At 41.6% G+C, this 14245-nt stretch overlaps 2 protein-coding genes across 11 annotated transcripts in view; both read right to left on the bottom strand.

Annotated features, from left to right (window-relative positions):
• Positions 1 to 1431: 1431 nt before the first annotated feature.
• The window catches only part of MLLT10 (MLLT10 histone lysine methyltransferase DOT1L cofactor), a 177750-nt gene continuing 164936 nt past the window's right edge, over positions 1432 to 14245 (bottom strand). For 9 of the 10 annotated variants that reach the window (XM_045534591.1, XM_045534583.1, XM_045534573.1 and 6 more), the window contains 6 exons: positions 14002 to 14190; positions 13510 to 13598; positions 13021 to 13382; positions 11714 to 11810; positions 6190 to 6384; positions 1432 to 3168 (listed from right to left, as the gene is read on the bottom strand). In XM_045534591.1, the coding sequence (XP_045390547.1) occupies positions 3124 to 3168; positions 6190 to 6384; positions 11714 to 11810; positions 13021 to 13382; positions 13510 to 13598; positions 14002 to 14190 (977 nt within the window). In that variant the 3' untranslated portion in view covers positions 1432 to 3123. Of the gene's footprint in view, positions 3169 to 6189; positions 6385 to 11713; positions 11811 to 13020; positions 13383 to 13509; positions 13599 to 14001; positions 14191 to 14245 lie in introns of those variants that run through there. The other variant, XM_045534627.1, reaches the window with a different exon arrangement.
• Positions 3869 to 5246, bottom strand: LOC123625917 (histone-lysine N-methyltransferase SETMAR-like). The gene has a single exon (XM_045534661.1). It carries the CDS (start codon positions 4918 to 4920, stop codon positions 3889 to 3891), a length of 1032 nt encoding a protein of 343 aa, XP_045390617.1. The 5' UTR covers positions 4921 to 5246; the 3' UTR covers positions 3869 to 3888.

Below are 14245 nucleotides of genomic sequence, written 5' to 3'. Positions count from 1 at the left end.
AGAGCTGCGGTCCAAGGAGACTCTGATTCCATGGTACTTGCTGTGTTCATAGAATTGTATGCGTTCAGTGGTTATTGTTTTGTATTTGTGGGGCATAATACTAATTCAGCTATTAGTTTGAAGGAGACATTTCTTTTGTTGCAAGTAACTGGGTGAGGACGTTAACGGTTGACATGAACTTTTAAGAGTAAAATTTTTTTAAATGATTTCCAGATGTTTATAGATGTTCACAGCTATTACATCTTGAAAAGCCTACTTTAATTTCTACAAAAAGATGGTGTTGTCCATGTTTCATTTTCAAAAGTAAAACGAAGATGAATGGTATCACTGAAATTTCTAGTCAAAAGTACACCACCCATGTATAAAAGCAACATTACATTTTGCCATAAGGTACCTAACTCTCCTGCTCATTGTGGGAGGGGAACTGTCCCCGGGGTCCCAGGGATCAGCCCTCTCCTCTTCTGACTTGGTGGCGGTTTTTTCTTGGCCCACAACACGATCACACACCCCAGGACTCGAGGGTGGCTGTCCAGACAGCACCCAGCCCTGCTGCCTCCATCCGGGGCCAGGGCCGGTCCCCAGGCAGCTGCTCCACAGGATGCCCCCAGGGCAGAAGGCACCCGGCCCACAGGCACCAGGACGCTGCCCAAGCAGCCAAGATAAAGGATACCCTGTTAAGAAATCACTTGGAGAGTTTAAAATTTGAGGCAGGAGTTAATGGAGGAGTCACCTGTCATGTTAGAGGAATGATAATCCTTAGCTTTGGGAGAGACGAGATTTTCTAGAGTCAGATAATTATTTTTCACTTGTGTATAAAAATGTCTCTCCAGGAACCTAAACTTCACTCCTTAATAAAGCTAAGAGCCTAGAACCAGTTTTTCTTGTCCACTCAACTCTTAATTACTTGAAGCAAATTACACAGATCAGCATGTCCTGATTCAATTAAGTCTGAGGTAAAGCCCGAGTGTTTAGGTTTTTGAAAAGCACCACGGGCCATTCCAAAGCTTCCCAAGACTCAAGAAACACCAAATGGATTTGGATTTCTCCACCCTGCAATCCCTCTCGTTAGCGCGAACCCATAAACGAGAGGAACTGTGTCTTCACCGGGGAGGAATTCTGTTTATCGAGGAGCTGTGATGATCCCAACTGGAATCCACCTTCCTTTCGTCTCCACCGAGGCTGTTTCCCTGTGGCCACCACAGCAGCGCTCGCGGGACTTGCCTTCGCTCACCTACTGGTGCCGGTGCCTGAGGTCTCCGAGCACAAGGCCGGCTTGCTCGGACACGACACAGAGTTGACTTGTGAGAAAAGCTGCCTAACTTCGAAGGTTCCAAACACAACGCGCATCCTGAGACTCCGGAACGAACTGCCCAGGGGTGGTCCCCGTGGTCTTCAGGACCTTCAGCCTCTCCAAACAAGAAGGGCACAGAGTTATAAACATTATTAAATTTTATTAACAAAAACTTTGTACATTTTAATACATGTGGAATTTTACATCTAGGTAAAATAACAACACATTCAAAATTTACCATTTATACAAATTGTTACAGAATAGCCACCAGTGGGTTAAATAGGTAAAATAAACCACACTGACGTTTTTTAAATTATCTACAAAAGATTTGACTTTCTTTAAAATTCCCCTGAACATATAAAAATAAATTAATTTTACTTTTCAATTAAATCTACCAATTAGAAATATTACAAATCAAAATATCAATGTTATCTTATGAATTTTTCACAATACAAAACAGATTCACAAAACCTTATTTACAGAAATGAGGTAAGAACTGTGCAATGTTTAACCAAGAGACATATTGCAGGATTAACATGTTCTTCCAGCTAAGTACACAGTGGAGGTCTAATTACAGCTGGGTCTTTTCCACTAATAATTCACACATTTAAAACAGTTCAATGATCACATCCCCCAATCGTTTAATATATTCTCTGCCATGTTGTCACATCAAGAGTGTGGCTCCCCAAAGTGGAAGGGCTGTGACAGGGTCTCACCTGCTCCAGGAACTGTAGTGGTAGGTTTTTTGTTTTGTCTTAATGGTCAGTAATGAGAAGCTGTTTAAATGAAACAAATGTATTTTCTCGCCAAATCCACTCCTTTTCTTGTGACTCATTAGTGGACAAATACCCAGGTAACAGTTTTGCCTGAGCTATCTACAGTGGCACAGAAAGTTTTGAATAAAGGCGGAAGCATGGGGAAGGCTGCCAGCGCGTGGGACGATTCCTGCTGCTCACAAAGGACTGACTGTGCGAGCTCTGCTGTCTAGAGCCGTCTCGACACAATGGAGGTACGAACAGGCACTTGAACAAGGCCAAACCCTACCCGCAGTTTCCAGAGTGGCCCCTCTTTCGCTTTGAATTGATCTGGTTCCCCCAGCAGCCTTAGAACTCACTTAACTCAAGGTTTCTTTAAAATAGGAAGTCTTAACACTGAAGAAAAAGCAATTATCAAAAGAAAATTACCTTTAGCAGAAGCAGATATTACCATCCTAACTTGATTACCAAAATTGGCCACATCCCATTAGAAAGCAAATTTTTTTAACAGAGATTGCCAAGTCCCAGTTGCTGACCTATATATTTGCAATATTGAATCAATAAAACTCCAAAAGAAATTGGACAGTTCCTTGAAGTTTGGTTTTAAGATATGACTCACAGAGCAAGCATACTGTAACCAAAAGATCGTATTTCATCTTCCAACTTGTACAATAAAATCAAGTAGCTTATGAATGGAACAAGTTTTTAGTTTTGCTATTCCTATCTCCAATTTATGACAAAACTAGTTGTGTACCAACTATATTGAATTTTTCTTGGGCTGATAAACTCATTGCATGTAAATTATTCCATTGACAAGAGTTAGTTACTAAATTTTCTTTCCAAGTTCAAAAAAGAAAAATTTAGGGTGAAGGGTGGGGGATACGGGAATTCCATTTCAGTGCAACAAAGCAACAAGAAAATTAAAGCCTTACAAGAATGTCCTTGTGGCAATTAATCCTTTGTTGTGCAGTGAGTTTCTTGTTGCATTTCTTCATAGTTGTAGTGAAAGGACTGCGACAGCAGCCAGACGAAGTGCTAGAACAGCAGGATAGGCAATTTCTAGATGTTTCTCAAGTGTCAACTTTTCTCTTGAGCTACAGGCCCAGTTTTATCACTAAGTCTCTGCAGTTAAAACAAACAAATCAGATGCATTAGGTAAATTGCGTTATGACCAACACTTGAGGTAATATCCTCTTAATTGAAATTGTAACTGAGATGAAATGTGTTATATACGGTTATTTTTTTTTTCTGAAAATTGGCAAGGGTACTTTCCAGCATTATATAGACATGAATTTACTAGTAAACACTTTTAAAACATTAAATTCTGCAGTATCCAAAAACAAGAGTAGCAGGGGGCTCATCTCCAGGACAGAAACGCCTCAGGAATGAAAGTGTAATTAATCCTCGAAAATCAATTTTGCCATAGAAGCAGTAACATGGTATTGTAGAAAATGAATTTTTTATGGACTAAGAAAGTTGTGAGTTCTTGCTCCCACATTTGCTATTTGTCCTTTAAGTTTAAACATCTTTGTTTCCTTTTACCAATCTATTAAAAATGAGGTTACCACTTACTGTGTTAAAGACTGAAATCAAGTATGCCACTGTTTTAACAAGGTGGCCTTGGCACACGGCAGGGTACTTGGGCAAATACTACCTCCCAGCCCTGTTTTCTTCTACTAGCTAATTAGCACTCTATATTTATTGTGGTTTTTCCATTAAATACATTCTGTATTATGTAACTCAGAATTAATTAATTTACTTTTTATTAGGTTGGTGCAAAAGTAATCGCGGCTTCGGACCATGAATTTTAAATCATTATAACTAGGCTCAAACATATCTTTATTAATCAAAATAGGAACCATTACAATCAACACATTTTTGCCAACAAGAAATAAGTTTGTTTATTCCTATAGCGTAAAAGTCTGTGCTTCGGGATTCGATGAACTCTTGGAAAGCATTTTCTGCATCCTGCTGGTTGTGGAAGCGTTTTCCCTGCAAAAAGTTGTCGAGATGCTTGAAGAAGTGGTAGCAGGTTGGCGAGAGGTCAGGTGAATGTGGCGGATGAGGCAAAACTTCATAGCCCAATTCGTTCAACTTCTGAAGCGTTGGTTGTGTGACCTGCGGTCGGGTGTTGTCGTGGAGAAGAATTGGGCCCTTTCTGCTGAGCAACGCCGGCTGCAGACGCTGCAGTTTTTGGTGCATCTCATCGATTTGCTGGGCATACTTCTCAGATGCAATGCTTTCACTGGGATTCAGAAAGCTGTAGTGGATCAGTCCAGCTGCAGACCACCAAACAGTGACCATGACCTTTTCCTGGTTTAAGTCTGGCTTTGGGAAGTGCTTTGGAGCTGCTTCTCGGTCCAACCACTGAGCTGCTTGTTGCCGGTTGTGATACAAAATCCACTTCTCGTCGCACGTCACAATCCGGTCAAGAAATGGTTCGTTGTTGTTTCGTACAAGAAGAGAAGAGGACACTTCAAAACGACGATTTCTTTGATTTTCGGTCAGCTCGTGAGGCACCCACTTATCGAGCTTTTTCACCTTTCCAATGTGCTTCAAATGCTGAATGACCGTGGAATGGCCGACTTTGAGTTCTTCGGCACCTTCTTGTGTAGTTGTAAGAGGATCAGCTTCCATGACAGATCTCAATTGGTCGTTGTCAACTTCCGATGGCCGGCTGCTGCGCTCCTCATCTTCAAGGCTCTCGTCTCCTTTGCAAAACTTCTTGAACCACCACTGCACTGTACGTTCCTTAGCAGTTCCTGGGCCAAATGCATTGTTGATGTTGCGAGTTGTCTCCGCTGCTTTGTGACCCATTTTGAACTCGAATAAGAAAATTGCTCGAATTTGCTTTTTGTCTAACATCATTTCCATAGTCTAAAATAAATATAAAATAAACAGCAAGTAATAAGTCATTAGCAAAAACACATAAAGCGAGAAATGAGCATTAAAATGATGTATAACATGACCACATTTGTAAGAATGTATTCCAGTATCAACAGCAAATTTCAACCATGCTAAAACCGCATTTACTTTTGCACCAACCTATAACACAAGAAAAAAACTTGTAAAAGAAAGGGGGGAAAAACCAGTAGGAAAAATTTCTAAATGAATACAGAATCACTGAAATTTCCCATCTCAGCAAAACACTGGCGAGGCTTGTGATAAAGACGATATTTACAATCAGGAAGTCAGCAAAGCAAGATTGCAAACCAAAAGCATTGACGAGTTCATGAAAAACAATCCTACCATTTGAATTCTCATAACTAAATACAAACTAAAGTTTCTGAAGACAAACAGCATGACAAACAAAGCTCTCACAGTAATGGGAAATCAGAAACACTGTGACTCTGAACACTGTGGCTGACCGAGTCCCCCCTCGTCTCTCCCTCCTTCCTGCTCCTGGCGTCCGGGCTCCACTCTACAGCCCCACAGCCTCCCTCTCAGAGGGCTCTGCCCTGCACTGCAAATTAGGGAAAACATTTATATTCCAGTAAAGCAGACCTAATTAAAGGGGAGAATTAATAGAAACAGCCTTAAAATGTGTGCTGTTATATGCGTAGTATAATCTGTTTAATTTATCTTTGTACATTGAAAGGATAAATGCTATCATTTACATGAAATTAAAGAATTTAAAATTTGAATTTCATTACTAATGTGATTGTGATTTCTTTAAAACAGTTAACTGGTAGAATAATTGGATTGCTTGTGCTAAAATGTATATATTAACGTTATTATAAATATAATCACTTTTAAAAGCCCGTTGGAGCAAAATAGTAGAAATATTCCTAAATTATATAGATTGGTTCTATACCTAAACAAATTAATTAAAGCTTCTCAGAAAACACCCGTTAGTCTTTGGATTGGACTGTCCTGGTTGACTTGCTAACTGAAACATTTTCATTTTGACAACTGCTGAATTATAAAACAACCTTCAAAACCTTATGTGCAAATGCAACCTGACGTACTCAGGGGAGATAGATATACTGGCTTAGGTCCTGGGTTTCTATAATATCCAGCTGCTGATGAAACAACACGTTTTAAGAAGAAATGATCAGGGGAATAGTAAATTTTAAAAAAGGCTGGAGCAGGATCTCTGACTGACGTCAGGAGACACAGTAAAGCAAACCCACTTACTGTTACCTTCTGAGTGGCGCCGTCGGCGTGGATGGGGAGGAAGGGGTTGGGGGCCGTGTGGAGCGGTGGCGCGGTGCCTGCAAGCAGGTTGTTGATGGGGATCTGCGCTGGGCCGGGCAGCTGCAGCTGCTGCAGCTCGGGCTGGTGGTGCTGCTGGTGGTGCTGCTGCATCAGCTGGTACAGGAAGGCCTGGTGCTGCTCCTGGGGCGAAACACAGGGAACAGTGAGTTCCCGGGTCGGAGCAGCCGTCAGGAACGCCTGCCTCATCTGGTTTCTTTCCTTTAGTGTTAGATATTGCAATGTAAGTCGCATGCATGTTACTAGAGAGAAAACAAGTGTGTCACCTAGAAAAATATGCGGCACTAGATAATGACCATCTACTATAAAATGTCTATCAGTGAACAGCTTATTTTCAAAACAGGACACAAAACTGTAAGAGACCTCTGTGCACAACAGGTTACCCGCTGTGACCAAGGGGCACGGCAACTTCAATAAGCCACAAGTTATCTCGTTTTCACTGCTTTGTGTGGGTCAAACCCTCCCCATAATCCTGTCCAGACTTAAAACAACTTTAATGTTCTCACTCATGCCTAAGAGTAAGGGTGCTTTCTTGATGTAGTTATGGACTACTCTTCACAGGAAACGTATTCCATTCAACATGTTTATATACTTCCTGAGTGTTTACTATGTACCAGGCACTGTTTTAGATGCATGAGACATATCAGGGCAGGGGAAGAAAAATAAAAATGTTAGGATGTGATTATTGCTAAGAGCAAAGGGAAATGGGGGGAGCGGGGTAAGGTTGTAATTTTAAAGACAGTGGTCAGGGCAGGTCTCATTGAGGAGTTAGCACCTGGACAAAGACCTGGAGATGAAGGATTTCCAGGCAGACGGAACAGCCAGTGCCAGGGGCCTCCACGGGAGCAGGTACACATGATCCAGGACCAGCAAGGCGGGGGGGGGGGGGGGGGGGGGGCCGGCGGCGGCAGGCACGGAGTAGCAAGGGGAGGCAGGAGAGGCATGCAGGGCTCCCGAACCTGAGGGCTTCTTGATGTTGTCAATGTGGGTGTCAGAGAAAGGGCTGTGCAAGGTTTTTGGCTTGAGCAGCTGGAAGGATGGAGTTGCTGGCAGCTGAGGTGAGGAAGCTGGGGGTGCGGCCGGTTTGAGGCACATCAGTTCCCCTTTGGACACGTTATGTCTGAAATGTCTTTTAAGATATGCGCGTGAAGATACTCAGTGAGCGGGTGGATACAGGAGTCTGAAGTTCCAGAGCAAGGCCTGGGCTGAAGACTGTATCTCAGCACACCGGTGACGTTAACAGATAAGCGAGTGAGATCACCACGTTCTGGGGCCTTCTGAGTTGAGAGGCCAAGAAGAGGGGGCCCCGGAAAGGCAGCTACCGAGAAATGACCAGTCAGGTAAGAAGAAAACCCAGATCATGTGGTGTCCTGGAAGCCGAGGGGACAAGGTGGTCCGAGGAGGAGGAGGAGATGGGATTAGCTCTGTCGCATGCTGCTGCCGGGTCAGGTAAGGCAGAGAACTGACCACTTGATTTAGCAATACGAAGGCCACCCAGGAGGCGACAGCAAGCTAAGAATAAGGAGAGTGACGAGGGGGAAAGGAGAGTCCAGCAAGAGAGTTAAGGTGGAAGCTGCACCTTTGCCTTGTGATAAAATTCCTGCCTCCAGAGTTCAGTGCCCGTGAGTGAACAAACTGCCTTCCCCAACCATGGCTGACAAAGGAAAAAGAGCTGCGGCCTCTCGCGTTCTCATGGTTTCTGAGCAATAATTTGGGCTAAAAATTCCTTAATATCAACCATGTTCTAGAAATGTGATATCTCCACATACTATTATTATTAGAGTAAAATCCTGATTAACAAGAAGACACCTCGACTGAGTTTCAGTACTTCATGTTAAGATGAAGCAAGAGATAAAAAAGATCACATTTTAGTGTAAGCATTAAGAATTTATATATAATGTATCTGTATGCCACTGTAAGAACAGTGATAATGAAAATGACCCAGATTCAAAATAAATATTTTCAATATATTTTTTTACTAAAGAAAGCACATAAATATGTCTTAGAAAAAAATTACAAAGACTGACCCCTGTGTTAATGTGTTCAAGTGGCCCAACTAAATCGAGTGTGCAAGGGAGTGGGCCTGGAGCAAAGGGACAGGGCCACCATGCACCAGAGCCCCACACTGCCACATCTGCATGGTCCACGCTCCCCTTCTCGGAGGTATCTACACTTCACACCTCCTCACTCGACCCACACCCCCTCCTGCCCTCTCCACGCAGCTGCTCTAGCCCCGCTGCTGCAGTGAGATGCGGCTGTCCTCTTTCTCCTCTGCTGCAAACTGTCTTCCCTCCTGCACACATGCTGTCAGATTCAAGATGAATAGAAACTACCCCCTCGTGCCATGTCTGTCTTTTGCTGCTTTTTTTTTTTTTTTTTTTTGAGACAGTCTCGCTCTGTTGCCCGGGCTAGAGTGAGTGCCGTGGCGTCAGCCTAGCTCACAGCAACCTCAAACTCCTGGGCTTAAGCGATCCTCCTGCCTCAGCCTCCCGAGTAGCTGGGACTACAGGCATGCGCCACCATGCCCGGCTAATTTTTCTATTTTTAGTAGAGACGGGGTCTCACTCTTGATCTGGCTGGTCTCGAACTCCTGAGCTCCAGCGATCCTCCTGCCTTGGCTTCCCAGAGTGCTAGGAGTACAGTTGTGAGCCACTGTGCCCCACCCCCATTTCTCTGCTTTTTGCCATACACTATCTTGAGCTGCCTGGAGTCCATCTTTATGTCTCCTCATCCCATTTTCTTTTCAACCATTTAATGAAGTGGTTACTTTCTAGGGCACCAAAACTGCCTTGACAAAAGGCTCCAGATAACCAACTCCCACCCTCAATCCCTGCTTATCCTACCAGGAGCATTTTACAGTTGACTCCTCCCTTTCTGGAAACATTTTCTTCACCTGGCCCAAGACACCACTGTCTCCCTGCTCCTCTTAACTCACTGGCAACTTTTCCTCCATGTCCTGGACTGGCTCACTCTCCCTTCTCAGGGCAGCCAGGGCTCAGTCCTCACTCCCTAGGAGATCACAGCACATCTCCTGACTCTCAGCATCCCCTGCGCCGCGCTGACCCCAGGCTTTGGTCTCTAGCTGTCCTTTCCTGGGACTGCAGAGTGCTGGTACCTGATGGCCCAGGCTGCCTTCCACTGTGACATCTCAACCAATGATTCCAGTTGAGTATGCCCATAATTGAACTCCTATTTTCTCTCAAAGCTGGTTTTACCCAGTTCTTCCAAATCTCAGTAAAAGTCAACATCCAATTGTTCAGGATTCTTTTCTTATACATCGCACAAACGAATTTTGTTGGTTGTATCTTCAAAATACACCACGATTTCAGGCAGGGTTTCTCATACAGACCACTCCTCGTGGTCTCTACCTTTGCTCCCACCTCCCTCCCAACACACAGACTGTTCTCCTTGCAGCAGCTAAACTAATCCTTTACAATGTAAATAGTTACATTACTATGCTGTTCAAAACCCTCCAATTCTTAAAACAATCCTGAAAAAAAGTGGGGAGAAGAAAACACAAGATAAACAAATTTGGATAATTATTATCACCACGTGATAGAATGATCGGTACACTTGAAAATTTCCCTAGTAGAAAGGATTTTTTTTTTTTTTTAAAGTCACCAATGAGTCCGGGCTCAGGGGCTCACACCTGTAATCCTAGCACTGTGGAAGGACTGCTTGAGGCCAGGAGTGTGAGATCAGCCCAAGCAAGACACCTCCCCACCCACCGTCTCTACTAAAATGGAAAAACTGGCAGGGCGTGGTGGCACACTCCTTCAACTTTCACTCCTGTCTGTGCCCCAAAGTCACCCCTCAAAGAGGTAGGACAATCCTATGCATTAAGGTCATTAAATATGAAATGTCTGATTTCAAATTGAAAGTGTAATTTATTATATCTCAAACAAGAAGCAGTACAATGAAGCAAAATATGCGCCTAAACTATGCGCCTAAACTATCAACAGTTTTGCCATCTTAAGGGTAGCTTGTTTATGCAGCAGCGGCGATGAAATCTCCAAAGGTGTTTCCCACAGCTTGCGGAGAACTGGAGAACTGGTAAGAAGTGGTAGTCAGTTGGTGCAAGGTTTGGTGAATATGGTGGATGACAGAGTTTCCAAGTCCAGCTTCTGCAGTTTGAGCAGCATCGTTTGTGTGACATGGGGTTGAGCATTGTCTTGTAAGAAGATGGGCCTATCTCTACTGACCAGTCTTGGCTGCTCAATCGCAAGCATAGGCATCATTTTGTCCAACTGGTGGCAGCAGACATCCACTGTCATCGATTCACCAGGTTCATGAAGCTGTAGTAGGTAATACCAGTGCTGGACACCAAAAAGACATTATTTGCTTTTTTTGGATGAATAGTCGGTTTTGGAATGTGTTTTGATATTTCATCTTTATTCAACCATTGTGCTGAACACTTGCGATTGTCAAAAAGAATCCATTTTTCATCACGTGCAACAATACGGTGGAGAAATGGTTCACCTTTATGTTGTGACAGCAAAGAAAGGCAAGCTTTGAGATGATGTCTCTTCTGATGCTCATTTAATTTACGCAGACCCCATCTATCCAGCTTCTTTACCTTGCCTATTTGTTTCAAATGGTCTAAATTTGTTGGAATCATAATGTCAAATCTTGCTAATTCATGTGTGGGTTGAGATGGATTCGCTTCCACTACAGCTTTCAGCTCATGATTATCCACCACGGTCGCAGGTCACCCACATGACTCATTTTCAAGATTAAAATCACCAGAATGGAACTTCTCAAACCCTCCAGGTACTATGCGTTCATTAGCTGCGTCCTTCCCAAACATTAGTTAATATTTCGAGCTACCTGTGCTGCACTGGTTCCACGATGGAACTCATACTCGAAAATAACATGAATTTTTGACTGATCCACGATTTCACAAGAACTGCTCTAAAAAAAATTTGAAAGATAATCACAAGCCAAAAGGTGTGTCTGAAAGACTGAGAATGTACCTTCACAATAAAGGTAAAAAGTGTCAAAGTGAAATGTAAGAGATACCAACTGTCAAACTTAGTACTTAAAGAAACTGAACATTTCAAACTTAATAACCTTAATAAAATGGCCCTGATGTCCCCGGCCCTACCCGCTACCCTGTTCTCTTTCTTCTGCGCATTCATCACTACCAAAATGCACGTGTTATGTCTCGTATCTCCCCATTCACAATGAAGCTCAGTGAAAACAGAGACTGTGACTTACCACACTATCACCAGAGCCTACACCAGTGTCGTGACACATGTTCTAACGTGTAAGTTAATGGATCAGTGTGATGTCACTGCAGGTATCACAGACCATACCACATGGCAAGGAAAACTCTGGATTATGCATTCAATACTGTTAGTTCACAAAGGAATAATCTATACTCATGTTGAATATCTACTATAGAACACTTGCTCCTAATAAAAATTAAATATTATCAAAAGGAAGAACTTACTGGTGTGAGCTGTTGAGAATTTAACAACTGCTGAAATTGTTGTTGATGAATAAGTATTTGTCTTTGTTGGTCAGAAAGTAATCCTAGTCCTGAGGCACTGAAAAATGATTTAAAAGTCTTACTTTCTACTACATATGTTTTTTTAAAAAATATATAAAATGAAAGACAACTTTTCATTTTGATGTTTAATAAATTAACAAGTCAAGATTTTAATCCTAACACTTGTTGAAAATAATTATGTACAAATTATTTCTCTTTATATATTCATGTATACAGCTAAGCAAGAATTCACATTGTCAAGAAATGTGTTCCTTTTTATTATTAAACAGGCACTAACTTATTTTATGGAATGGAAATCTGCATGTGTTTCTAACAGCACAGTTAATAATTTATTTTTAATTATTCAAGGATAATTTAACTGACACTAAGTAAACACATATTTAAAACAAAGAATGAATTCAAACATGCTAATTGATTTGACCTAACCTTTTTTAATGGTCCCAAAGGTAAAATTAAGAACCAATGAAAAGAGAGCCAGAGGAAATAGGACCCACTGCAAAACCACTGAAAATTATTTATTCCCCAACCATATGTTTAATAACAACATGGCTTTAGTGCTTTAATTTTTGAACATTGAAACAAAATTCCAGTACAATGAAGCCAGTGAGTCCCACTTCCTAGAAATTAAGATAAATATTTGACCTTTATCCTATATCAAAATCTTTGATTAGAAAGTTTAAAAATTACATAGTTGAATTTTAGGAAGCCAACTTTTTTTTCCCCTGGGGAGACAGGGGTCTCACTCTGTCACCCGGGCTAGAGTGCAGTAGTGATAGACAGACAGCTCACTGCAAACTCCTGGGTTCAAGTGATCCTCCTGCCTCAGCCTCCCAAGTAGCTGGGACTACAGGCATGCACCATCACGCCCGGCTAATAGAAACCAATACTCATATGTGACCCCCACTACACTATTACCTTTCTTCAGAATTTATGATAGATGAATGCAAATATACAAGGAAATAAGAGAAATCAACATTTAAAAATAGACATCACAGATCAAGACTGAAATCTTTAGCACAGAATGTACTTAATGTTCTCTTACTAAAAGCAACTTACTTTTGTTTTACTCTGAATTAAGTTTCAAAAATATAGTCTGGGTATAATGTACTTACTTTAAAATTTGGGGTAGATTTTTTCTTAGGGGTTTTTAATGTGTTCCTTGTAAATGTACTCTACCTAAAGCACAGACAACACTGGTACTATGTTGCACTAAAAAAACCTAAAATACATTTAAGTAAGTTTCTTACCTGTTAGTCAGTGTAGCTGGCATTGGATGTGTCGCGTTAGGTGGCACAGGCGTGTGCGTGAGAGGGGTAGGGTTCTGGGATATTGTGACAGGGGTCTGCATAACCCCATTTAAAGCTCCCACAATGCCATTAATTGCCAGTTGGTTACCTGGCAAAGCTCCAATTATTCCACTCACTGCAGACACGGCAGGAATGGTGGATGTTACTGTCTGCATTCCACTAGCCAGTGCCCCCACGGTCACACCGTTGACCTGCTGAACTCCACCAACTCCTGAGCCCTGTTGAGCCGGACTCTGCCCAGAGGGAGGTGGAGTAGAAAGAGCCGAGGAACTGCTGGTGCTTTGTCCACTGGAGGTTAAGTCCTAACGTAAGAAGGAATAGACACTTAAGTTGTAAAGAACACAGCAAAAAATTTTTGACAATAATTTTTAAATCATTTAAGGTAATATATTATTCACCAAAACACAAATGAAAATACACAAAAATTACCTGATTTAATACAGGAAGAGAATTATCAGGTAAAAAGCTGTTTCCTATATGAGGGCTCTTACTGCTATTCAAGGAATCAGTGGTAGGAGCTAGAGGTATGAAAGACAGACAGAAACCTATTTACCTTGTTAATTACATTATGTGTAATTAAAAGTTTATTTAAAAGCATATGCTGAAGCTGTATCAAAACCACTTAAGTCTTGCTATTCCTAAGACCAGTTTAAATAGAAAAAAATCTATATCTCTAGTAAATACCATAGCTTTAAATCAATAACAAGAGCATTACTCACTTAAATAAATTTTACCATTAAGTTACATACTAAAGAAGTTAGAACAAATTCATGTTCATCACTTAACAGGATTCTTTATGCCCTTCAAAACTAAGCTGTCATTCCTTTTCTACATCTTCATATAACCGGTGACCAATTATTACTCACTATGCAAATGACAATGACAATCTATCCGATACAACATAAATATTTTCGTACTTACCAGTCTGTGCAGAAAATGCATGTATTTGATGAGACGGACTGGGATTTGTTGTTATTGTTGGAAAAGGCACTGAAAGCTGTGCATTCAATAACTGAAGACGTTCCTTTTTAGCAGTCAAGTTTTTAATTTGTTCCTCTAATCTTCGGTTTTCAACTTGAAGTTGGTGTAATGACTTCAGCATTCCTAAAACTAGCAAACATTTGGATGGTTTTTAATAAAGACAATTCCACACACAGGACTAAGT

This window comes from Lemur catta, chromosome 1 (genome assembly GCF_020740605.2).
Source record: "Lemur catta isolate mLemCat1 chromosome 1, mLemCat1.pri, whole genome shotgun sequence".
NCBI lineage: Eukaryota > Metazoa > Chordata > Mammalia > Primates > Lemuridae > Lemur > Lemur catta.
Note: the sequence above shows the minus strand (reverse complement) of the source record. Positions and strands in the feature narration are given on the sequence as shown.